We start from the raw sequence: 27,663 nt of genomic DNA on the forward strand, positions 1-27,663 counted from the left end.
TCTTTAATAAAAAAAAGTATGATCCTGAAACAGAATGAAGTTTTAATATAGCTTTAAGGCGAAGTAGGCTGTCATTGAAATTTTTACGCACCGTTGATGATTGTTGTTAATTCATCTCACGATTTAGAATCAAAGAAAATCAGTTGGTTTTGCACTGACACAGCTGAAAAAGTATCAGCATACTTTATGTATGTTGGCGCGTACAGTGATACTTTTTCAAGTCAATATAAACTATCAAGAATGAGTTTTATCACTTTGAAATTGCACGCAGCAAAGTCATCATTGCTGCCAAAACGAATGACGGGCTACTTCGCCTTAAATACAACGAATTTTGACTTGCCAGTAATAATCCAAGGATAAATCCTAATGTTTTTCAGTGCTCGCAGAGTACCACAATAAAACAATGAAGTAACGGTTGCCACGAGATGAACAGTAGTGTGGGACAAAATTTAGATTCTCGCTCCAGTCCACTTTTTGGATTGCATTTAGGTCCCATAACAACTGTGCAAAATTTCAGCTCGATCGGAGAAACTATATATTTGCGTCAGCCGTTCAAAGTTTGTATGGGATTTACTATGGGAAAACTTACTTTTGCAAAGAAAAATCGCCAGAGGTCGCCCATTGATCTCTATAAAAATTCTGAACACAGATCTCGATAGGTATTTTTACGATGAAGAATATTGCCAAAGACCGCGAAACAATCCGACACTTGTGAAAAAACTTATTCAATGAAAACCTATTGGCAACGCGACGTTGATTAACACGTAAAGGAATAACAATAAAATCGGGCAAAATTTCCGAATAGTCTATGCTTAATAACTTTTTACACAAGCATCGGATTGCTTTGCGGTCTTCGGCAATGTTGTTCATCGTAGAAATACCTATCGAGATCTGTGTTCAGAATTTTTATAGAGGTCAATGGGCGGCCTCTGGCGATTTTTCTTTGCAAAAGTAAGTTTTCCCATAGTAAATCCCATACAAACTTTGAACGGCTGGCGCAAATATATAGTTTCTCCGATCGAGCTAAAATTTTGCACAGTTTTTATGGGACCTAAACGCAATCCAAAAAGTGGACTGGAGCGAGAATCTAAATTTTTCATATAACCGTGTCCCAGGCTAATGAACAGTGCACTATGATCAAACAACACAAATTTTTTGAACTTGAACACGGCTCTCGTGAGCACAAGCTTTGAACAGAACACGTTCAAATGCATCTCTGCTAAATGCATGATTTGCGGAGGTTTCTCTCATGCTTAGGACGGCTGTCCTGTGAAAGCCTCCTACAAAGTTTGTATGCGCTAATTGCGGGGGCCATCATAAGTCTAACTTTTGGGATTGCCCTTCATTTAGGCAAGTCGTCGAGGCTCGTGCCAGGCAGATGAACGCTAATGTTTTTCATTTCCGGAATTCCCCTGGTAGAGTATCGAACAATGCTTATTTTTCGATTAACGATCGCTTGATTAAAAGTCATTCCCATCAGATGGATTATAATCATACTCATTCATAAACTAATTCTGTTCTGTCGGGTAGACGTTCGAATCATTTAATTTCGAATGGATCTACCCAAGGAAAATCCTATGCCGATATCGTAGCAGGTATATTAAACTCCTTCCCTTTTCATGATACGAGTAACCGTTCTAATTATATCAAATCAAATGAAAAAAAAACCTGCCGCCACAGGAAACTCCTATTCCGCCTCTTCGTCTACCGAAAATCCTAATGAAAATCATCAGATAACGTACCTACTTCTATTAATATGTCTCCCTTTGATATTAATTTTCTAATTGAACAATTGAATCAAATGGTTGATGCAATGTTCAAAACCACCACTATGACTGAAGCAGTCCAAGTTAGTGCAAAATTTACTTAGAAAATTGTTATTGGATTACGTTTCTCTAATAATATAATACAATAATTTAAATATTTAAATTGAAATGGTAAAGAGGACGAGCTGTTTAATTTTCTTACAGCTAAAAACATACATATAGCTGTTATTATTGAAACTTATTTGAAACCTGGATTCAAACTCAAACTTTTTTGTTTATCGTAATTATCGACTTGATGGGGCATGTAGGGGAGTTGCAATCATCATTCATAGGTGTATAAAACACCAACTTTTTTCGTTTTTGAAACTTAAGGTGTTTCTGTTGAAACACAGTTTGGTAAATATACTTTCATAGCTGCCTATATGCCTTTTGAATGCTCTTGGCAGCAAGTTAATTTCCAATAAGCAATAAGTCATTTTATTGTCATTGGTGACTTTAATGCTAAACATCGGTCATGGAATGATTCTCAAAGTAATTCCAACGGCAGAAGTTTATCTGATGAGTGCTCTGTAGGATATTTCTCAATTCAATACCCTAATAGCCCTACATGTTTTCCTCTTCTAAAAACCCTTCTACGATTGATTTGGTTTTAACCGATTCTAGTCACCTTTGTAGCCAACTGGTAACTCATGCTGATTTTGATTCTGATCATGTGCCTGTTACATTTCAAATATCCTATGAAGCGATTCTCAATTCACTTTCAATTATTTTCGAGCCGACTGGAATATATATGAAACACATATCGATACATGATCTTGATATTAACTTTACAAACAAAACTTGATATTGACAATGCTCTTGAAACTTTAACAAATTCCATTGTTGAAGCCAGGAGCATTGCAATTCCAAATTAAAATTTGAATCCGTGATTATAGACGATGATCTTAAACTCTTGATGCGTCTTAAAAACGTGAGGAGAAGGCAATTTCAACGCACTCGCGATCCTGCTATGAAAATTATAAGGCAGGATTTGCAGGAAGAAATCAAGAAACGTTTTTCACAATTAGGAAACAAAAATTTTGAAAATAAAATTTCCTAATTAGACCCAGATCTAAGCCCTTTTGGAAATTATCTAAAATTTTGAAAAAAACCTCAGAAGCCAATAGCGGCATTGAAAGAGGAAAACAAATTATTACTAACTAATTGCGAAAAAGCTCAAAAACTTGCTATGCAGTTTGAAAGTGCGCACAATTTTAATTTAAGACTTACTAGCCCAATAGAAAATCAAGTTACTCAGGATTTCGAAAATATTCTCAATCAAGAGAACGTTTTCGAAAACTCCTGGGAGACTGATCTGGAAGAAGTGAGAACTATTATTAAAAAATTCAAAAATATGAAAGCTCCTGATGGAATTTTCTACATACTCATCAAGAAACATCCCGAAAGTAGCTTATCATTCTTAGTTGATATGTTTAATAAATGTTTTCAGTTGGCATATTTTCCTGACAAATGGAAAAATGCTTAGGTTGTATCAATTTTAAAACCAGACAAAAATCCTGCAGAAGCTTCTAGCTGTCGCCCAATCAGTTTGCTTTCCTTGATCAGTAAACTTTTTAAAAAGATCATTTTGAACAGAATGATGGTCCACATCAACGAAAATTCAAATTTTACCAATGAACAGTTCGGATTCCGCCATGGACATTCGACCACTCATCAACTTTTACGTGTAACAAATTTGATCCGTTCCAACAAATCTAAAGTCTATTCTACTGGTCTTACTCTTCCAGACATAGAAAAAGCATTCGACAGTGTCTAAAAGGCTTAATCGTAAAATTAAAAAACTTCAATTTTCCAACATACATTCCGAAGTTATCTGTCAAATCGTACACTTCAGGTTAACTATCAGAACTCCATGTCTGAAAGACTTCCTGTAAGAGCTGGTGTTCCCCAAGGCAGCATTTTGGGATCAATATTATACAATATTTTCACATCTGACTAAGGGGTCATCCAAAAATGACGTCCATCGTTTGGGGGGGGGGTCTATGAAAGTGTGACAGTGCATGTATTAGGTATTGGAAAAAGCGAGACAGAGGGGTGAGGGGGGTAGGTTTCTAGAAATCCTGAAAAACGATGGACGTCATATTTGAATCGTCCCTTACCTGAGTTACCTCAGGGATGTCAAAAATTCTTGTTTGCGGATGACACAGGCCTCTCCGCCAAAGACGAAGTCTGCGTGTCGTCTGTAGACGATTGCAAAAAAAGTTTGGATATTTTTTCTTCATATTTGCAAAAATGGAAGATTTCTCCTAATGCTTCCAAAACTCAACTAATAATATTCCCACATCAACCAAAAGCTCTTCATTTGAAACCTTCAAGTAGACATGTTGTCACGATGAGAGGGGTTTCAATAAATTGGACAGATGAAGTAAAGTATCTAGAGCTCATGCAGATAAGAATTTAACTTTCAAAAATCACATTGAGGGTATTCAATCCAAGTGTAACAAATATATGAAATATCCCTAACTCCTTATTAATAGAAAATCAAAACATTGTCTTAAGAACAAGCTTTTGATATTCAAACAAATTTTCATTCCAGCCATGTTGTATGCTGTACCAATATGGACTAGCTGTTGTAATACCAGGAAGAAATTTCTGCAGAGAATTCAAAATAAAATTTTGAAAATGATTCTGAAGCTTCCTCCCTGGTACCCTGGTAGTACCAATGAGTTACATAGAATATCCAGTGTTGAAACATTGGAAGAAATGTCAAATAAAATAATGAATAATTTCAGGCAAAAATCGTTACAATCTTCTATTGCCACGATTAATGCGTTACCTATATATTTAGGTTAGGTAAATTGAAAGCGTTTTTTTTCTCTTATAAGCAGGTGAAATCAACACACCTCAAAAATCTGAGCTGCTACGGCAAATGAAATGTAATATGATGTTAACAAAATGTTTATAAAATCTTAATTTTGTTTTACCAAATTATGATGAAAGTGTTGTTTAATAACACAGAACACCTAGATATAAGAAATAAATGTAATGTTTGGAATGATACTAATAAAGAAATTAAAAAAAATCAAACTCAGTCTCTATAGTTCACATTCAGTCGGAAAAGTATCACTTTATGTAGGTACTGACATGCAGAAAATATGATGATACTTTTTCAAATGCGTCAATGTAATACAAACTGATTTTCTTTGATTCAAAATTGTGACATAATTTAGCAACAATCATCATCGACAAAGCAAATTAATGGTAGATTTCAAATCAACAGAGCTTCATCCCGCTGCATCATCGTTAAAAAATAGAGAAAAGTGTTGAGCATGATAACAAATGAAATTATTTATTAATTTTTTGATGATTAAGTGTTATTCTAAAGTGCCAAAAGTTTAAGCGCAAGAATATAAGACTTCGATTCTAATGACACATTGATTTTAAATTTTGGTCGATCCAAAGCTAAGGAAATCAGCTATGTTTTGTTAAGTGTTTTTTGAAAAATGTCCCAAATTCTAGTAAAAATTTAGTATACAAAACTCATAAAATGTTTTCAGAGAAACACCTACGAAATTCTTAATTCGTTGCCTTTCGAATGCGCCACAGATACCGTCAAACTACCATTCTCCGTGCATTTAAAAAAAATCTGCACTTCGAAAAATCATATATTTTTTTTTTTCCAAATAATATAAAGCAAACTAGAATACCACTACGAAGCGTGAAATTATACCATATTTCAGGAAAAAGTCTAAAATTAGTGATGCTTAACAAATAATACTCAAAAATCATGTTGACAAATGTCATGTACAGGTTGGCTCATACTGTTATATGTCACCATTTACCGTGCACACTAGTGCTCCATCTACCGTGCGTATAGTTTTCATCATGATTTAATTTTGTTTTTTGAAGAAACGTTGTTGGGGGAACTACCGTGGTAAATTAAAATCCGGACGGTACCAATATCCGGACACTTTGATAATATTCATTAATTTATGTATAATTTGAATACTTTTTTGTTTGGGATTGTTTCATAATGTGTATTTTAAACATTTAAGATTATTATACTTCCATTTTCAATCTAGTGAACATTGACAAATAATTAATAATCGTTAATCGTTTTTGTCGGACGTCATTCCTTCGAGGTCCATGTTAATTGAAGATTAACAATCTTTTATGCGTTCAAAGATCACCCAAACCAAAGGTTGAAGAAAGAGTGTGTAAAGTGTATTTTAAGGAGTGTTTTGAAACAATCAAATACAGAGACATACTTTCAATGTTTGTAAATCATGAAGCAAATGTGTATTTAAAGGAGTGTAAAGAGACTGTCCGGGATTACGGGTCAGTGATTTTAAACCCGGACATCGTGTGGAAGACCCACTTTTTACTAGTTTAAATTGTATTTTTGATATATAAAACAAGAGAATACTTGAAATATATTCATATAAAGTATTGTGAGTAAAAATAAATAATGTAATGTGAAATTAATTGTGTTTATCAGCCACACGCTAACGAGTTCAAGCTACACGCGCTTCAGTTCAGGTAATGAAATCACTAACATTAGTTACGTGCGGTTACGTGTTGTTCTTTGTGGCAGTATAGGGAAAAATGTACGTCGAATTGATTAAAAAGTATTATTTCGACGAATTTGTATGGTTTTCTTGAAAAGATATACAAAAATATCATATAAAAACACAGGTGTTCGGAATTTGATCCAAAAATGTCCGGATTTTAAAACATCATTTGATCAGGTGTCTGGATTTAAAGACAAGACACGCTCCAATATTTCATTGATTTACTTGTAAAAATCATGAATAATATCGAAAATTTGGTCACTCTCATGAAGATCTGAAGTGTAAAAATATGTTGAATAATAACACTACAAGAATATTTTGAGGGGGGTCTGTAGCCTTGAGGTTACGCTTTCGCTTCATAAGCGGAAGGTCATGGGTTCGAATCCCAGCCCCTCCACAAAAAACTCGTCCAGCCACCAGAAGACGCCTCACGGAGCACATCCATCCTCCGTCAGTATCAGATGGTGACTGAGACAAACTGACCCTCTTCGCAGGCAGCTAGCCTCACTAACAGCAGAGCTCTCTCCTACCTGCTCGGTGTGAGAGTAAAAGAGTAGGAGAGAGTGAAAGTAAGATGTAAATATAGATAAGTTGAAAATAGATCTGTATCGGTAAAGAAGAAGCTACAGATCAACTGATTCCGGCACAGTAGTGGCCACGAGCACAGAGTGCCTTAAAAAAAAAAAAAAAAGAATATTTTAACCAAACATACCGTAAAATGGGGTGTTAAGGACTCGTGGGGTTTTAAGGGATTGAACTTCTCCATCAATTTTGACAAGTCACAAAAACAACGAAAGTTGATATATCAGTCATCTGAAATGCTTGATTTGTTCGGAGCATTGTGAACTGCATTATGCGATAGGGAATGTCTAATAAAATAAAGTATTGTGGAGTCTAGATATTGAAAACGATTCAAAAATTGTATGTTCAAATTTTGTAGGCTAAATACATTTAATTACAAAACTATGAAACAATATTAAGAAAAATATGTGAGTAACTTAGAAGATAAGTATATTTAATTGAGATCACAATGCAGGCAACCAATTTTGAAAATTTTATCTAGATTTCGATTTTTAATATTTTTTATGGAAAAAGTCTGTTTTTGAAAATACGTGGGGTGTTAAGGGATTATATTTTCTACTTGTTGCAAGTTACTAAACTCGTTCGATTTATGCTGTAATATATTCCAATATAATGTTAGCTTACTCCGTGTGGTAGAACTGCATTGTAAAAGTTAGGGACCCTGTTTTGTTTGTTACTGAATATCTCCAAAAATGTCTAATCTCAAAAATTGGTTAAACTGGTTGGAAAATCTTGTTAACAACGTATTAAACAACTACCGAAAAGCTAAACATTACATATAATTTGCAATTGGATTAGATGGACAAATTGATGTGAAGATTTGCGAAAAAGTTACACGTCTTCTCAGTGAGAATCGAACTCACGACTCCCCGATCTCTAGTTGGGGCGCGTTAACCACTACGCCATGAGAGGACTCATGAACGCAGAAGTTAACCTGAATTCGATTTCAGCTCAATAATCACGTGGTCCTCTTTCGCAAAGTGCACCTCTTTCGGAAGAATTAGATGCCCATCCAAACACAACGCTTTCTATATATATCCAATGCCTAGCCCGAGAGCGCATTGTTTTTTAGGTATAGGAATAGCACACTACACTAGCCAGCAACTGCGCTGGCTGAGGTTTCTATTGTGTGGGCTTCCAATGGGTCGCGACGTTCTCAAACGACCGGTTACGGAACATGAGTCCGTTGCTCGATAAATACTTGTTTTAATTTTGAATCGTGGTTTACGGCCAACCAGCCGAGTGGAAGTTTAACAACTACCGAAAAGCTAAACATTACATATAATTTGCAATTGGATTAGATGGACAAATTGATGTGAAGATTTGCGAAAAAGTTACACGTCTTCTCAGTGAGAATCGAACTCACGACTCCCCGATCTCTAGTTGGGGCGCGTTAACCACTACGCCATGAGAGGACTCATGAACGCAGAAGTTAACCTGAATTCGATTTCAGCTCAATAATCACGTGGTCCTCTTTCGCAAAGTGCACCTCTTTCGGAAGAATTAGATGCCCATCCAAACACAACGCTTTCTATATATATCCAATGCCTAGCCCGAGAGCGCATTGTTTTTTAGGTATAGGAATAGCACACTACACTAGCCAGCAACTGCGCTGGCTGAGGTTTCTATTGTGTGGGCTTCCAATGGGTCGCGACGTTCTCAAACGACCGGTTACGGAACATGAGTCCGTTGCTCGATAAATACTTGTTTTAATTTTGAATCGTGGTTTACGGCCAACCAGCCGAGTGGAAGTTTAACAACTACCGAAAAGCTAAACATTACATATAATTTGCAATTGGATTAGATGGACAAATTGATGTGAAGATTTGCGAAAAAGTTACACGTCTTCTCAGTGAGAATCGAACTCACGACTCCCCGATCTCTAGTTGGGGCGCGTTAACCACTACGTCATGAGAGGACTCATGAACGCAGAAGTTAACCTGAATTCGATTTCAGCTCAATAATCACGTGGTCCTCTTTCGCAAAGTGCACCTCTTTCGGAAGAATTAGATGCCCATCCAAACACAACGCTTTCTATATATATCCAATGCCTAGCCCGAGAGCGCATTGTTTTTTAGGTATAGGAATAGCACACTACACTAGCCAGCAACTGCGCTGGCTGAGGTTTCTATTGTGTGGGCTTCCAATGGGTCGCGACGTTCTCAAACGACCGGTTACGGAACATGAGTCCGTTGCTCGATAAATACTTGTTTTAATTTTGAATCGTGGTTTACGGCCAACCAGCCGAGTGGAAGTTTAACAACTACCGAAAAGCTAAACATTACATATAATTTGCAATTGGATTAGATGGACAAATTGATGTGAAGATTTGCGAAAAAGTTACACGTCTTCTCAGTGAGAATCGAACTCACGACTCCCCGATCTCTAGTTGGGGCGCGTTAACCACTACGCCATGAGAGGACTCATGAACGCAGAAGTTAACCTGAATTCGATTTCAGCTCAATAATCACGTGGTCCTCTTTCGCAAAGTGCACCTCTTTCGGAAGAATTAGATGCCCATCCAAACACAACGCTTTCTATATATATCCAATGCCTAGCCCGAGAGCGCATTGTTTTTTAGGTATAGGAATAGCACACTACACTAGCCAGCAACTGCGCTGGCTGAGGTTTCTATTGTGTGGGCTTCCAATGGGTCGCGACGTTCTCAAACGACCGGTTACGGAACATGAGTCCGTTGCTCGATAAATACTTGTTTTAATTTTGAATCGTGGTTTACGGCCAACCAGCCGAGTGGAAGTTTAACAACTACCGAAAAGCTAAACATTACATATAATTTGCAATTGGATTAGATGGACAAATTGATGTGAAGATTTGCGAAAAAGTTACACGTCTTCTCAGTGAGAATCGAACTCACGACTCCCCGATCTCTAGTTGGGGCGCGTTAACCACTACGCCATGAGAGGACTCGCAAATCTTCACATCAATTTGTCCATCTAATCCAATTGCAAATTATATGTAATGTTTAGCTTTTCGGTAGTTGTTAAACTTCCACTCGGCTGGTTGGCCGTAAACCACGATTCAAAATTAAAACAAGTATTTATCGAGCAACGGACTCATGTTCCGTAACCGGTCGTTTGAGAACGTCGCGACCCATTGGAAGCCCACACAATAGAAACCTCAGCCAGCGCAGTTGCTGGCTAGTGTAGTGTGCTATTCCTATACCTAAAAAACAATGCGCTCTCGGGCTAGGCATTGGATATATATAGAAAGCGTTGTGTTTGGATGGGCATCTAATTCTTCCGAAAGAGGTGCACTTTGCGAAAGAGGACCACGTGATTATTGAGCTGAAATCGAATTCAGGTTAACTTCTGCGTTCATGAGTCCTCTCATGGCGTAGTGGTTAACGCGCCCCAACTAGAGATCGGGGAGTCGTGAGTTCGATTCTCACTGAGAAGACGTGTAACTTTTTCGCAAATCTTCACATCAATTTGTCCATCTAATCCAATTGCAAATTATATGTAATGTTTAGCTTTTCGGTAGTTGTTAAACTTCCACTCGGCTGGTTGGCCGTAAACCACGATTCAAAATTAAAACAAGTATTTATCGAGCAACGGACTCATGTTCCGTAACCGGTCGTTTGAGAACGTCGCGACCCATTGGAAGCCCACACAATAGAAACCTCAGCCAGCGCAGTTGCTGGCTAGTGTAGTGTGCTATTCCTATACCTAAAAAACAATGCGCTCTCGGGCTAGGCATTGGATATATATAGAAAGCGTTGTGTTTGGATGGGCATCTAATTCTTCCGAAAGAGGTGCACTTTGCGAAAGAGGACCACGTGATTATTGAGCTGAAATCGAATTCAGGTTAACTTCTGCGTTCATGAGTCCTCTCATGGCGTAGTGGTTAACGCGCCCCAACTAGAGATCGGGGAGTCGTGAGTTCGATTCTCACTGAGAAGACGTGTAACTTTTTCGCAAATCTTCACATCAATTTGTCCATCTAATCCAATTGCAAATTATATGTAATGTTTAGCTTTTCGGTAGTTGTTAAACTTCCACTCGGCTGGTTGGCCGTAAACCACGATTCAAAATTAAAACAAGTATTTATCGAGCAACGGACTCATGTTCCGTAACCGGTCGTTTGAGAACGTCGCGACCCATTGGAAGCCCACACAATAGAAACCTCAGCCAGCGCAGTTGCTGGCTAGTGTAGTGTGCTATTCCTATACCTAAAAAACAATGCGCTCTCGGGCTAGGCATTGGATATATATAGAAAGCGTTGTGTTTGGATGGGCATCTAATTCTTCCGAAAGAGGTGCACTTTGCGAAAGAGGACCACGTGATTATTGAGCTGAAATCGAATTCAGGTTAACTTCTGCGTTCATGAGTCCTCTCATGGCGTAGTGGTTAACGCGCCCCAACTAGAGATCGGGGAGTCGTGAGTTCGATTCTCACTGAGAAGACGTGTAACTTTTTCGCAAATCTTCACATCAATTTGTCCATCTAATCCAATTGCAAATTATATGTAATGTTTAGCTTTTCGGTAGTTGTTAAACTTCCACTCGGCTGGTTGGCCGTAAACCACGATTCAAAATTAAAACAAGTATTTATCGAGCAACGGACTCATGTTCCGTAACCGGTCGTTTGAGAACGTCGCGACCCATTGGAAGCCCACACAATAGAAACCTCAGCCAGCGCAGTTGCTGGCTAGTGTAGTGTGCTATTCCTATACCTAAAAAACAATGCGCTCTCGGGCTAGGCATTGGATATATATAGAAAGCGTTGTGTTTGGATGGGCATCTAATTCTTCCGAAAGAGGTGCACTTTGCGAAAGAGGACCACGTGATTATTGAGCTGAAATCGAATTCAGGTTAACTTCTGCGTTCATGAGTCCTCTCATGGCGTAGTGGTTAACGCGCCCCAACTAGAGATCGGGGAGTCGTGAGTTCGATTCTCACTGAGAAGACGTGTAACTTTTTCGCAAATCTTCACATCAATTTGTCCATCTAATCCAATTGCAAATTATATGTAATGTTTAGCTTTTCGGTAGTTGTTAAACTTCCACTCGGCTGGTTGGCCGTAAACCACGATTCAAAATTAAAACAAGAACGTATTAAAGTAAATATAGGATTTTTCTAGATATTATTTCCAAAACTTGTTCGAACTTGTTTGCATTTCCAAATAAAAGAATGATTCTTTATTTGGAAATGCAAAATGGTTTCTTTTAGCCGTTGTTTCCTTTAGTGGTAATCCTATGAAGTGGTAAACAATAATAATATTTTGTCATTTCTCAAAGTCTATAAATGAAAAGTTACGCGAAGAGTTAAACCAAATCAAATCGTCCAGCTATCAAGCAGATCAGCAAAACAAATAGGGGTTTTTTCGAAGACGAAGGAGAACAATCATTCAAAGAAGCCTCTTCGCGTAATTAGACTAGTAATTTCTGAGGCCTTTCCGAGAAACTTTGCGGCCTCGTCGGGCACTAAACGTGTTATATAGTGAGCGTTAGATTTCCGCTCCATACTTTTCTTCAGCATTTTGTCGACCTTGCCACTGGGTGTTGCATGCAAATACTTTGTTTAGTGTAGTGTTTTATTTACAGCACAAATTGACCATTTCCCCTATTAAAACTAAAAGCTTGTTGAAATTATCCTTATATAATAGATTATTAACGAAGTTGCTCTGCATAGCTTACAGGATTCGTAAACTGCAAATATTTAGGTTATGATCCTGTTGCAAATAAGTATAAAAATCATTTCAATACAAATTTATGATGTTTTGATAGTTCCCAAATAGTATCAATAACTATGAAAAATTTGGCAGTTAAAATGAAACGGTTTGCGTTTGCAGGAGTTCCAAGTTCAGTAATATTGATGTATTATCTGATTAAGGTTGAACATAACTTATGAAATTGAATGAAAGCATCAAAATTATTGACCAGAAAGATTATGATTTGCTATTTGAAAAAATAGCATTTTGCATTTCCGTCAAAAATCACTCATTTTCATTATTATCTCAGAAATCGGTCATGTGATCCTCATAATTGTAATTGGCTTTTGATATACACGGCGAGAGAATGGTAGGGTTGTACTTTGTTTAATTATTGACATACTAGAAGTTGCTCGAAATTCGAGTTGAATTTTTTTTCCATCCCTTAACACCCCATTTTACGGTACCTAAATCTAAGTTTGAGCATTGCTGTCGGCTTAAGCGTCCGGGTATTGATGTTTTTAAGGGTATTCGCATTTTAATTTATAATTAAAAGCATAAAATGTTGAAAAAAATGCTAAATTATTAGTTTTCAATAAAATCGTTTATTTCATATTCGCTCAAAATCTAAATATGAAGTAGTTAAATCACGACATAACAGTAAATCCAATATTACCTTATTATAATTTCATGTCTTTTACACTCATGCACGGTAATAGGAACCTTAAATATTTTAAAGGGTCCATTCACCGTTCATTTGTGTTTCGACTGAAAATATTTTGTGATAAGAACTACTTCATTTCATCAGTTTTGTCTTACTTTGCTGACAAAAGAATAATTTGTGAAAATTGTATGAATATTCTGTAGGAATCTGTATATCTGCACGGTGATTGGTGACTTATCGAGTTTTAATTGGATTTGTAATCACAGAGATAAAACACTTTTGTATGTTTTTAGGGGGTGAACCCAAACTTTTGTACTGAAGTGTATATTTTGGGCTAGCTGTAGAATAAACATAATATCTCGAAAAATAATATTATTCGAAGACATGTTCTTTATGTAGTTATTAAAATCCTATAGATTAACCCACCTTTTTTTCATTAGTTTACGGTTTTTATAATGATTTTAGAATTATTTTCTTATAATAATCTTGGCAAACCGTTCTCGGCAAAATCATTGGTCGGTTAACATTCAACGCTCCGTTAACGTAATCATCGAAACTTGAAAAGCAGTTTTTCTGTTCAGAACTAAAATTTATTCGATGAACATATTTTCCTGTAAATTACTTGAGCGAAAAAACTGCTTTTGAAAATTCCGAAATCAATGACGGATCCTGCCTCCTTAAGGATAAATATTGTTCTAAGGATACTGCTACCTGATAGTCATATCCATTTTTTCGGGTGCGCTTCAGTGTGCTAGAAAATAGATCCTTCCCCTCTATTGACATTAATGTGCTGGTGATTGATGGTATCAGCAGACTCTTAACCTCACGTCACGTTTTGCAAACGGCAAAAAATGTTAATTGTAACGTTCACATGGACTCTCCAGAGTAGTATAAATACAACAACGATCAAAAGTTTACAACCTACATGTAGAAAATTATTCATACGAATTAGAATTCAATCCGAAGGGGTTAAGGAAAGGCTTCGATTTAATTACCTTTTAGTTCAGCGCTCGGTGTCATCGCGATAGGTTCGAAAGCTCTTCTGGTTCGAAAGAATATAGTCGTTATAGTTGAGGCACGTTCTGAGTGAAGACAGTGAAGAAAGTGTAGTATGAGCCGTAGCCAAAAAGCGAATGATTTTTTCGGCTCTGACCGATCGTGTACAGGTAATAGTGCGATACAGTTGTGAAAGATGCGTATTTATGAAATATTTTAACTGCATATTCATGATACATGAATAAATATATGGATATAAAGAACGGTTATAAACATTCTGTTGTTTCGGGTTAAATTGACAATGTTCACAGTTTTATGTGTTTTTGAAATCTTCCAAACTTTATGAAGGAGACAGGAACCCCATAAGTTGATATATAGAAATGTACTATCGGAAGAGATTTTACTATTAAAACATCCTGAAAATCTTGAATTGAAACTGAATTAAGCTGATCATCCGTTAACGTGATGGGCATCTGTCATAACACAACTGCGTTTGTTTAATTTCTAAAAATCTGAAATCTATGGAAATATTTCTGAAGGAAATAATATCTCACAAAAATCGATTATCCAATCAAAATAAACTAATTTCGATACTAAAATTGACATCGAAGATCAAATTGAAACATCCACTGAAACATCCATAGTAACAAATAATATTCAGCACAAAACATGTATGCATGTCTTCCATATAAAACATGTCTCAAAATTATCATACATTTTGTTGAGAAACATACATTCTCGTATACAAAAATTGCATGTAATTGCAGACCTCAATATGTTCATGAATATATATGGCTCAAATTCGTAATTTCAAATATTTTTTCCGACTCCAACCCTTCTGTTCTGTTTTTTAACTCTCTGTAAATCAAAGAATTAATTGATGTAGTAGAAATAAAAATCTTCAAGTATATTTAGAAAGCCTCTGTAGACAAGGCTTTTGCCTCAAGTATATTTAGAAATATGTAGACGTTTTAAACATTCGTTCAACCAAGTGAGATGGAAAGTTCAAGTCTTTGAAAAAGTTGTTCAGAAAGTCAACTGCAGTTGGAAAACATAATGATTATATTTTTGCGCTGTTGTTCATGTTTAAACGAGTACTTCCTTTCCTTTTTTTGTAATTTTGATAGGAGAAAATGCTTAAGGTTTTGGCGAAATTGTTCAGAAAGTCGAAGAAATCCAAGAGTGAATATGTTGAATTAAAATTTTTAAGCTAGTTCTGTATTGTGATCCTGATGAAATAACAAGTTCAAGTATGCGGCAGATAATCAAATAAATCCGGACGGTAAACAGTTTGATTCGTTTCTCTCCCGCTGGGTGTCGCTAGTGAGCATGTGAAATTGAGCCATGAAAACTAGCTTTAACTCTGGTTCTTAAACTCGATATCGAGATATGGAACATCCAATTAGATGACTGGAGATTGACTGTTATTGAATCTCATGATTTTGATAAGATAGAATATCCAGAATGTTGTTCTGAAGCCTTTTGCATTTGAAAGTGGAAGTTATTCAACTGTGATTTACTTAAATTCCAGTGAATCAGTCCTGATTCACTTAAATTCCAGTGAATCAGTCCTGATTCACTTCATTTCCTAGTGATGCAGGTCTAAAGCATTGGATATTCAAAACTCCAATATTCTTCTGGATCGGAAGATATATCTCGCTGGAAATCCTTATCTTTATATGCTCACTAGCGGCACCAAGCGGTTTAATTCAAAGTCTACTTTGAATTAAAAGGTGTGTTTTCCGGATGTCCTTGACATCGTAAACAACCTTGCGAACACAAGAGGACTTGCTTAAAATGCTCAGTTTCACATGATTACTACCACCACCTAGCGGCAAAAATAAACTGTTTGATTCCGAATGTCCTTGACCTTCTGAAAAACTTTGCCGAAGACTCGAACTTTCTATCTCATGTGGATCACAAGATAGAACTTGCTTAAAATGTTCAATTTCACATACTCACTAGCGCCACGTAACGACAAAATTTCGAACCAAACTGTTTGTCTTCCGGATGTCTTGATCCGCTGAACAACTTTGCTGAAGATCGCTTCGTTGCAAATCATAAGGATCTCGAGATATAACAATGTAAATTTACCTGCTTAGAGATGATGCTAAACTTATTGGGGGGTGATTGAATATTCAACAGAGTGTTGCAATACTCTTTTAGTAAGGCCGTATTTATGACGGGTAGTGTATGTCCAGAAGAGTGAAGAAGAACTGATAATAGTTCAGGAAATGCTACATCCAAGTTTTTATAAAAAAGGCCTTCAGGGGATCTATTCCTGCTGATCAGTCCTGGTCCTGGTTGAGTTGAAGAAAATCTGTTGGTATTGTACTGACGTAACTGAAAAAGTATCAACATACTTTCTGTACGTCAGCCCATTTAGTAACACTTTTCCACATCAATATGAACAATGCAAACCGAGTTTTATCACTTTGAAGTTGCGACCTGAAATGTCATCATGGCTACCAGAACGAATAACGAGCTACTTAGCCTTAATGAAATGCAAATCAATATTGCTTAAGCTTAACTAATCTACTTCAGATAGTTAAACCACCAATTTTATAAAATTTAATCTTGAAACAGCCTACTACAATATTGTTCGTCATAGTATCAAGTAGTGTTTTTGACATTCTAGGTTCAATTGAAGCCGATCAACAATTTGCCTCAACCAAACAGTTTTATGATGTGCGTGCCATATGTTTGAGCTGAAAATTCCATATTAACTTCAATTCAATTGCGCCAGCTCATATAACGATCAAAACAGCTGAAATTTTCGGGAAGTTTTCATCTATACCATAAGGAGTAACTAACTGAACAACTTTTTCAAAGACGTCATGTTTTAATCGGGATCTCGGGATATCTGCATAGGGGTCATGCACAAATTACGTCACGCTCCGAGGGGGGAGAGGGGGTCAAGCCAAGTGTGACAAGCCTTACAAAAATTTTGGAGGACCCATACAAAAAACGTGACAAAGGGGGGGGGAGGGGGTCAAAAGAGTTTAAATTTAGCGTGACATAATTTGTGTACCACCCCATATGAAACATTTAAAAACTAGCGACCCATTCCAAATTGAATGTGGGAGAATATCCAGTATATTTCCCCCCTTACAGGTTGGTTCATGATATACAGAACAACTTTTTCAAAGGCACAATTTTTGTAATGTAATTTCACTTTTCAAATAAGGGATCCTGAGATATCTGCATTTTAAAAATTTAATGCTCACTAGCGCCACATGGTGGGAGAATGCCAATAGAGTCCTAAACTGTTTAATGAAAACTTGTATTTTTTCTGAATAATACGATAAAGCCTGTTTTTGCTATTGCTTTGACAATTTTTCTGCTCAAAGATATATCATATTTAAATTTTAATTTTAAAAATAGATCAAAAATGAACCTTGACATTTCTGATTACGTTTGACGTTCACTTAGTCGACAAAAACGCCACTGGGCTCAATTTTTTTACACTGGGGTAGTTCCTATCTGACATTTCGGAAGGGATACGGAAAACAAAATACACTCAAAATTTGAGTTTAAACCAAAGGGGTATGACAAAATTTCAAAATTCGGAAAATAATGTTTTTTAAGCCTCAACCAAAGAGAAATACTTAAAAATTGATTAAACATGTGTTTCTGGCCTAAACTTAAGCGTTTGGTACTAAAACTGGTTCAGGGCTTTAGGACCCTATTCAGATGGCTCATCATATGTTAGTCCTTGATTTACTGAGCAATTTTATCCAAGACGTCAAGTAATCGGGATCATGAGATATTCACGATCAAAATATTGCATGCTCACTTGCGCCATCTGGTGGTAGAATTTCAACTAAGGGAGCCTATTACATGTTAGTTCTTGGCCTACTAAACAACATAGTCGAATACGTCATCTTACTAGAATACTAGATAATGAGGATCCTGAGTAATATGTGTTCGAAAAAGGTTTTGCTCACTAGCGCCATCTGCACAGTGGTTTAAAACCCAAAAAACACGATCATCAGGTTTTTCAGTATCAAAGAGTGAAAATATGGCCGTACTATATTTGGCAAAGTTACTGCATATGTTAAGCAGCAACTTTTGACATTCACAAATTTTTGATTAATTTACTCATAAGTGATATAAAATTTTTATTTTCTCTGTTTGTCTTTAAAATCAATTGGTGTCTTCAACAAAGTTGTTGGAATTGTTAAATGAAGAAAAGTTGTCGAAGACACTTTAACTCTATCTATTGAAATAAAGGATTTATAGCGATTTTCATATAAAAACCACTTCAAAAGTACAAATACTCACTTAACTTTTTTCGCAGCGATGTTAATGGCTTACAATGTTCTAGGACTATGTATATATTTTCAAAATACAAAACTTTGCTGAATATACCAAGACAATATCTTCATTTTTCCTATGAGTTATAAGCATTTTATTGTGGAAAATTCATCTTTTTTACACTAAAATATCTCGAAAAGTTGCAAAAAGTTGCAAACAAAATTACATGCATTAGACAGACCAACATCTCTACTATGTTTTCCTGGTGGACTCATCCGTGTCTTCGCCTCATTTCTGCCACTTGAAAATTGAATATTTTTACTTATAAGTATTGATTATGCGTATCTGAGCACTATTTATAATTACTTATAACTATTTATAACCACGCATAATTGAGATAACTATCTTTGAAAGCTTTAAGTTTAAAGTTTTCTAACGTAAAGTTATTATTTTGTTCATGTTAATAGTTTATTTGTTACATATGTACATTGGAAAAAATCCTTTGGTAAATATTACAATTATAGCTGACTATGCCCATTCCTTAAACTACCATGGTAGTTCAGAACAATTTACTACGTTAATAGTGAACTGGTACATTTGACAAAAATAAAGTTCATCAATCTGATTTCGACTACAGGCATGGTAAAATCAAGCGCATTTCTGGTCCGGTAAAAATTGACGGTGCGAGCGCTCAAGTGATCTCCCTAAAATGGTAGTTCTTACCGCACAAATGTTTTACGTGTATATGTGTACTACAAATTCATTTTATTCAATTAATTATTCTTATCTAAATAGAAACATGTACTAAATAGAAACATCCATATTTGATTCACTCAGTTCCCTCCTCACCTGAATAATCAAGTTTCTGCATGTACGCTTTATTCGATACTAATAGTTGAGAAAACTTCAATGTCACTTTCCATAAGCTCGTCACCACTAGATCCGACGACTCTAGCATGCGATTAAGAAGATAAACTCTTGCATTTCAGAGAAGTTTCAGTCAGAGAAGTTTATGTGGATGATTTTACTATTGCAGTATTTTAAATTTTGACCGTCTGATTGATGTCTTATATGAGCATTAAAGGAAAGTTCAGTGGCCCTGAAATACGTAATTTTGTAATATCAAAATCCTGATCAAAGGATAATAATTGTGTCGCTTTAAAGCTTGCTTTAAATTGTAACCTTTTTAAAAAGTAGGAGGGCAAATAAGCAGACTTGTTAATTGAAAAAGCATGTTAGTGGAACTACTCCATAGAAACTAAACGGTGGAGATGGTTCCACATCGTAACAAAATACTAATAGATAGTAGCTAACTCTTTTTTTTTTCAAATTTCTGGTATTTCAGTATTGACATCATCTCAATTATGCGTAGTTATAAATAGTGCTCAGATACGCATAATCAATACTTATAAGTAAAAATATTCAATTTTTCAAGTGGCAGAAAAGTGGCAAAGGCACGCGAAGACACGGATGAGTCCACCAGGAAAAAATAGTAGAGATGTTGGTCTTCCTAATACATGTAATTTTGTTTGCAACTTTTTGCAACTTTTCGAGATATTTTAGTATAAAAAAGGTGAATTTTCCACAATAAAATGCTCAAAACTCATAGAAAAAATGAAGATATCGTCTTGGTATATTCAGCAAAGTTTTGTATTTTGAAAATATATACATAGTCCTAGAACATTGTAAGCCATTAAAATCGCTGCGAAAAAAGTTAAGTGAGTATTTGTACTTTTGAAGTGGTTTATATGTGAAAATCACTATAAATCCTTTATTTCAATAGATAGAGTTAAAGTGTCTTCGACAACTTTTCTTCATTTAATAATTCCAACAACTTTGTTGAAGACACCAATTGATTTTAATGACAAACAGAGAAAATAAAATTTTTATGTTACTTATGAGTAAATTAATCAAAAATTTGTGAATGTCTAAAGTTGCTGCTTAACATATGCAGTAACTTTGCCGAATATAGTATGTCAATAGTTTCACTATTTGTTACTGAAAAAGCTGATGATCGTGTTTTTTGGGTTTTAAACCACTGTGATCTGGTGGCAGAATTCCGAAACATGCCACTTATAAAGCGAAGTATGCACTTCAACAGAAAAGTAATCGCCTATCTCGATGCGTGGGAAATTTCTTGCAAAAAATGCTCAAGAAAAGCATTTTTCTTTGATCGCAGTACTCAGCTGAAAAGAAATGTCATTTCAAATGGAGCTCACTGTAGGAAATTTCTTGACCATTTCTTGAGCAGAAATTTTTACTTTTCTTGAGCGGAACAGCATACCTAGCTTAAAACGTTAATCCTTGACCTACTGAACAACTTTGCCGAAGACACCATCTTGCTAAAAGTTCGGTATTCAGAGATATTTGCGATCGAGAAGTTGCATTGTGAAATGTCCACTCAACCGGTTCCCCCGAGACACATTTCGATGACCACTGAAGGGTGAGGGCGTTTCGTAGATGTTATTTGCTCACTGTCCATTGGTACCATTGAGCTGAAGAAATTTGCCGAAGACATCAATATTCTATCTTGTCTAGCTGTAGATTTACAATCAAAATTGCTCCATGTGTACTCAGTGCGGCCGCCAGTGTAACTTTTGTTCGAGCGACATGTTTAGAACATTGTATGCATTCAATTATATTGCCAGTTTTATTTGTATTCAAAAAATAATATAAACCATCCTATTGATCTGCACATGTGCTGTTGTTTGAAATTTTATGGTGTCTTTTGTTTCTTCTTTCACAGCGAGTTCTCCAGTATGCATCGACAGTGGCAATCCATTGTATCATGACGTGTACCGCCGGTCGATAGAAGAGCCTCAGGCCTTTTGGGGAGAGCTTGCGGAGCAACTAATCGATTGGGACAAACCGTGGGATACTGTGGTCGATGACAGTAATCGACCGTTCACAAAATGGTAAGGTTAAAATTGAAGCTAACGCAACAAAAGAGATGAACTTTTAATCAAAGTCTCATAGGTAATAAAGTATGTAATAAAGTTCCCATTTTTTTGCGACAAATTAAAAAGGAAGAGTGATTCAAAGCTTCATCGAATGGGGTATTCTGATTCTAAGGGTGGTCGAGGTCTTAGTTATTCGGCTTTTTCCGCCTTAACATCATTGTGACACGCAGCAGCAATTCAGCAAAACCAAGCTGAGGGTCGTGGGTTCCAATCCCACTGGTCGAGGATGTTTTCGGGTTTGAAATTTTCTTGACTTTCCAGGGTATACAGTATCTTCGTACCTGACACCCGATACACAAATGCAAAAATGGTCAATCAGCAAAGAAAGCTGTCAGTTTAAAACTGTGGAAGTGTTTATAAAAACACTAAGCTGAGAAACCGGTTCTGTTCCAGTTCGGACGTAATGCCAAGAAGAAGAAGAAGTATTCTTCTTCTTGGCATTAACGTCCCTACTGGGACAGAACCGTCTACTCAGCTTAGTGTTCTTATGAGCACTTCCACAGTTATTAACTGTGAGCTTTCTTTACCAAAGTTGCCATTTTTTCATTCGTATATCGTGTGGCAGGTATGATGATACTCTATGCCCAGGGAAGTCAAGGAAATTTCCATAACGAAAAGATCCTGGACCGACCGGGAATCGAACCCAGACACCTTCAGCATGGCTTTGCTTTGTAGCCGCGGACTCTAACCACTCGGCTAAGGAAGCCCCCGAAGAAGAAGAAGAAGTATACTGCCCATAACTGCATATTTGTAACATTCGACAAAAGTAGGCATTGAGTAAATGGAATACCAAGAGCGAAATTTATGGCAGTATGGGAGGAAACTAAAATTTCACAAAATTACCAGGAACTCAAAAGTGCTTATTTGATGCTGATATTTTGTTTAACTCATATCGCATACCAGGTGAATAGTCAGAAAATAATTCTGATAGAAATTTCATTGCTATTGCATTATGACGCACATTTATAATCTCAATGTTACTGTTATGCGGTTATAATTACCAATGTGACAAAACAACTTGGTATTTTTTTCGAATTTTCTAGAACAATCTCACATATTTCATTAAGTTGATCAAAAGTATTTATCATTTGATTACTCTCCATGGTATTAACTCCAATTTGTCAAATATGTCGAATGTGACTGTTATGCAGTTATGGGCAGTATAGAGCATGTAAAGTTCATCTAAGTTAGGGGTTGCAAACTATCTGGGGTACCTCACATTGAAGTCGGAGTCAAGAAAATTTACATGGTTTTCGGTCAGTGCCTTTGAACTTTTGGTTAAACTTGGAGTCTAAAAAGTGAGGTCTAAAAGTGGCTCTTCGGGTAGATAATGAAATACGCTCGATTATAGTGATGACACATACATTTCCCAATCAGCAGGGAACGTACCAATAAAGCCGGTTTTCTGATAACTAATTCAAGAATTCTACTAAATATTAATTCAAAAATTATTCTTGGGAAGAATTTTTTCGAAGGGTGCTGCAGCAATATTTTCAGTGATAGGGATTCTTTTTCGAACACTTTTGATCTATATCCATGATATTTTGGTGAGTTAAAACGATACAAATTGACAAATGGACAAAATTATAAAATATCGATTCGAAAAAATAGCACATACCATTTTGCATTGAAAATACATGTATTAAGACACCTACACGTTATTGCTTTCGTCCACTGGATTATGTCCTTTGAAGGAAGCACCACACTAGACAACGGACTAGCATGCAACGCCCACTTACACAGTCGAAATACATTCCTGACGAAAAGTTTTCCGGACTGAAGCGGGAATCGAACCCACACTCCTTGACTCAATGGGGCTGAATGCTTGGTAACACTAACCGCACGGCCACGAAGCCCACATCTATTAACTATTCACCTACTATCTCAAGTATTGATGCACCCTCTTTATTACTTGTGGCACTGCTGTTGATTTTCATTTATGAATGCGACCAAGATAAAGTTAGCATGTACCCCGGCGGGATCCAAATGAACTGGAATGTTCGCCTGAAACCTTCACACAATTTTGAACACCTTCCATCGTTGCTCTTATCAGTCTCGTGAGCTTCCCGGAAAAGCTGTTCTCGTCCATGATTTTCCATAGCTCTACGCGGTCAATACTATCGTATGCCGCATTGGAACCGATCAAAACGTGATGCATTGGGACATTGTCGATCGGCCGTCAACGAAGCCGGCTTGATAACTTCCCACGAACTCGTTTACTACAGGTGACTTGACAACAAAAGATGATCTGGGATAATATTTTGTAGGCCACATTTAGAATGGTGATCACTCGAAAATTCTCACAATCTAACTTGTCGCCTTTCTTGTAGAGGGGCATATTACCCCTTCCTTCCACTCCTCCGGTAGCTGCTCTGTTTCCCAGATTATGCCTATCAGTCGGTGCAGACAAATGGCCAGCCTCTCCGGGCCCATCTTGATGAGTTCAGCTCCGATACCATCCTTACCAGCAGCTTTATTGTTCTTGAGCTGGTGAATGGCATCCTCAACCTCCCTCAAAGTGGAAGCTGGTTGGTTTCCATCGCCCGCAGTACTGCCGAAGGCATTTCCTCCGTTGTCCCGACCTTCATTGCCTGTGCTATCAGCGCCATTCAGATGTTCGTCGAAGTGCTGCTTCCACCTTTCGATCACCCTCGTCTGTCAAGATGCTCCCATCCTTATCCCTGCACATCTTGGTTCGCGGCACGAAGCCGTGGCGGGATGCGTTGAGCTTCTGATAGAACTTACGTGTTTCTTGAGACCGGCACAGCCGCGTTTTTCCTCTCGAAAGAGGCGGGTCTACTGTTGCCGCTTCCATCTATAATGTTCCACGTTCTGCCGGCTGCATTGCTGCAGCATGACCGCCCGCTCTGCATTCTTCTGCTCCAAAATCTGCCTACATTCCTCGTCGAACCAATCGTTTCGTCGACTCCGTCCCACGTACCCGACGTTGTTCTCAGCTGCAGTGTTGATGGCTGCTTTTACTGTTCTCCAGCATTCCTCAAGAGAGGCTTCATCTAGCTTCACGGAAAAAAAATCTGATTCCCAAACCATGATTTACAAGTCATGAAATTCATAACTTAGGTTATGATATCAGGACCACAAAACATTGTGCCTGGAGTCATAATCATGATTCCTCATAAGCGTAACATCCGGACTGACAACACTAAACAGGGTGCAATGCATAATTTCATTCGTTTCGATCACCTTCATTTCAACATGTTAAAGTGGTAGTGTGGTATGGTACGGGACTCTCAATCAGAAGGTTCTTGGTTCGAATCGCGCTCCAGCTTTTTTTTTCAATGGTGTCGATCATAAACGGATGCTCGATTCATGATTTTAGGCATGTGATTCAGGATTCCGAGCAATCCGCAACAAAAACAACCCTTGTGTTGCGTTACGACAATCTGACTCATGATATTATGAGTCCAAATCATGGTTTATTTTCATAAGCTGAAAACACTCCGGAATCATGATATCATGAGTCATAATCTTGTTTTTGGATTATGATTTCTACCCGTGCTCGAGGTGCTGCGCGTATGCAACTGCTGTTCACGGATACGCGAACGGATTTTTTTTCTTTGCATTGATCCCTTCCAGCACACTTCCTGCAACGATGCTGAATCAGAGATCCTTCAGCACATCGGTGAGAGAGATGAAGTTGAGAGATTTACAGTTCCACGTACCGAGCTTCCAATCGCTAGTCCCTCTACGTCGCTGTGGCCTTCTTCGACTGTATTCTCTCGTTGATTATTCGTTGCTTGATTTTCCTGTGGCTGGCTTGCAGGGCCTGACACCAACCTAGATTTCCGGAAGACCATTCCGCCTAAATTTTCGGAGGGCCATTGTGCACTGTCTAACTTAGAGTCCTTCTCTGGCATTCGGACGATGATCAGCCGCCCCTGACATGGGGAACAGACACTGTTGTGAACCGCTCCTAACATGGATTACAGACGATCCAGGTTTGCAGAAGCAAACCCCCCTTCGCTGTCGGCATACGACCCAAGTTCCCACCGGGGTTGGTTACCCGATCTTCCCCAAGGGAGCTCGTACCCCGGCCAGTACCGCGAGCAGGTAGGGATAGGAGTTACTGGGCGGGAGGCTATTACTGTTTACTTATTTTTGGCAATTAACATCAGCTGAAAATATAAACTAGAATATAATTGACGTTTTGTAGTTACTTCAGTGGTTGGAAGTTTATATAGAAACTGATATACCTTATTTTTGAACATGGGACTACACCAGCTTCATATTTTCCAAAACATTTTCAAACATAGTTGGTTAATTTCATCATACGTTTTTGTTGAAACATAAATGTTATGATGAAAAGAGGTGCTGGTTCGATAATCCATAAGATATATCCAAAAGTTCATAAAAACATAACTTATGGGCAGTGAAGACGGTTTAAACATTCTATTGAAAAAAAAAAAACAATACAGTAATAGACATTCGTCAAAATTGAGTTGATATCAGTTTTCAACATATTTTATATGGCCTTTCAGCTGGACTGACGAGACAATACATTTTGTCCGGTTCTCCAGTCATCTGGATTTTTTAGAATATTCGTATGGAAAACGAGTTTGTAAACTTCTCAGTCCATTTTCTCAAAGCCTACTTTTTTATAGATGGGACTGACCTGGGAGGGAGAAACCAATACGAAATTTATGTACGTCAAGGTGAGCCGAGATTCTGCTGTCACGAACTGTCACTGTGAGCCCAGATCTAAAACAATGGACAAACATGATAAAAGCGCGTAATTGATTAAAACGTATTTTTGCATTTTATCAAATGTGACAAAAAATCGATTGAAAAGCTGTTCATGCTTATTCAAAAGTAATGTCACAATAGCACCTTTTATCCTGATTGAATATAAAGTGTTCAAATACGCATTATTTTACTTTTTCGAATAAAAACGAAAATTAAATGCACAGAAAACTTTGGCCGTTTTTCCATGTTTGTCCAGAACGATCGAAGGAATACAACAAAAGAAAACTAGCGATTTTCATCAAGTCTGCCTTGAGTGTCGCTGGCAAGCTGGAGTTTTCTTGCAATTCTGAATAACTTTGTGTCATATTTCGTGTGTAATATCGGTGCCTCCCTCCCAGGGACTGACTTGCGATTCACGGCAGTTCAGGTATAACTTGAATTTCAACATATATTTTTAAGTGATTTTTCAATCATGAGCCCACAAAAAAAAGATTTTTAAGCGGCTTCTTCACCACCGCTTAGGCCTTAAACCTAGTTTAACCATATGGGTAAACGTGGTTTACAGCTTAAGCAAAGGTGAAGAAATCGACCTTATACATTTTGTAAACTTCTAAGACCCTGACAGTTTTTTTTAACATTGAGTTTGTACCGCTTTTCAATTTTTTAGTCACTCTAGCTCACTCTAGCATATTGGCTAATCTAAACTTACCGGTTTCTACGACCATCGAAATATTCTCATATTTATTATCCTTCTGCTTTTTCACAACGATAAGAGTAACGACAAGAGCTTGGCGGTTCGAAAAACCGTGTCGATGTAACGTGTTTATCTAAGTTAAACAAATCAAATAAATCAGTCACATATAATTCCCCGCAGATTTCTATGCAATCACATTCCCTCCTACTCGAAGGAAGCAATGGTGAAGTCAGCACGGCTTATCATATGTACATGTACAGTTGGTTGGAGTGGTAGGCCGGTAGAGGAACGTCCTTTGACTTTCGACTCTCACTGGCCCCTACGACACTCATTTTGTGAGAAACCATTAGCGAATATTGTAACATTCGTCATGCTTGCCAACATACCCCCTTCCCACTAAAAGCGTGACGTAATGTAAGGATTCACCCTAATGCTCTATCATGTTGTTTGATATACTCCGCAGTAATTGGATGATAAGGTGAAGCATGCAAGATGCCAAAAACTGTCCGACAATGGAATTCCCGGCGCATAGGTTATATATTCTACATGCTTCATGGTGTTGAACACATTTAATGTTTTTCTCGGATATCTTAACAAATGGAGATTACACACGTACATGCAAAAAATATGTTTTTGTCAACCCACCTACACTAAACTTTCCATTTCTGGAGTTGGTTGGACAACTTGATTTTTTTACACTAAATTTTTCTATATTTAGAAATTTTACGCAAAATGACCGGTTTTGAAACTTTCTGATATTTTATTCGGAGGTATTCCACAGTATTTCCATGATAAAATGA

The 27,663-nt window shown here is 37.2% G+C and overlaps 1 protein-coding gene across 1 annotated transcript in view; it reads left to right on the top strand.

Moving 5' to 3' along the window:
* The first annotated feature begins 14,176 nt into the window (after window positions 1-14,176).
* LOC5569000 (acyl-CoA synthetase short-chain family member 3, mitochondrial) overlaps window positions 14,177-27,663 on the top strand; it is a 42,425-nt gene continuing 28,938 nt past the window's right edge. Inside the window, exons 1-2 of the mRNA XM_021850538.1 lie at window positions 14,177-14,418; window positions 21,252-21,420. Coding sequence (XP_021706230.1) covers window positions 14,364-14,418; window positions 21,252-21,420 — 224 coding nt within the window. The 5' untranslated portion in view covers window positions 14,177-14,363. The remainder of the gene's footprint in view (window positions 14,419-21,251; window positions 21,421-27,663) is intronic.

The sequence above is a fragment of the Aedes aegypti genome, chromosome 3, assembly GCF_002204515.2.
Source record: "Aedes aegypti strain LVP_AGWG chromosome 3, AaegL5.0 Primary Assembly, whole genome shotgun sequence".
NCBI classification, from domain to species: Eukaryota; Metazoa; Arthropoda; class Insecta; order Diptera; family Culicidae; genus Aedes; species Aedes aegypti.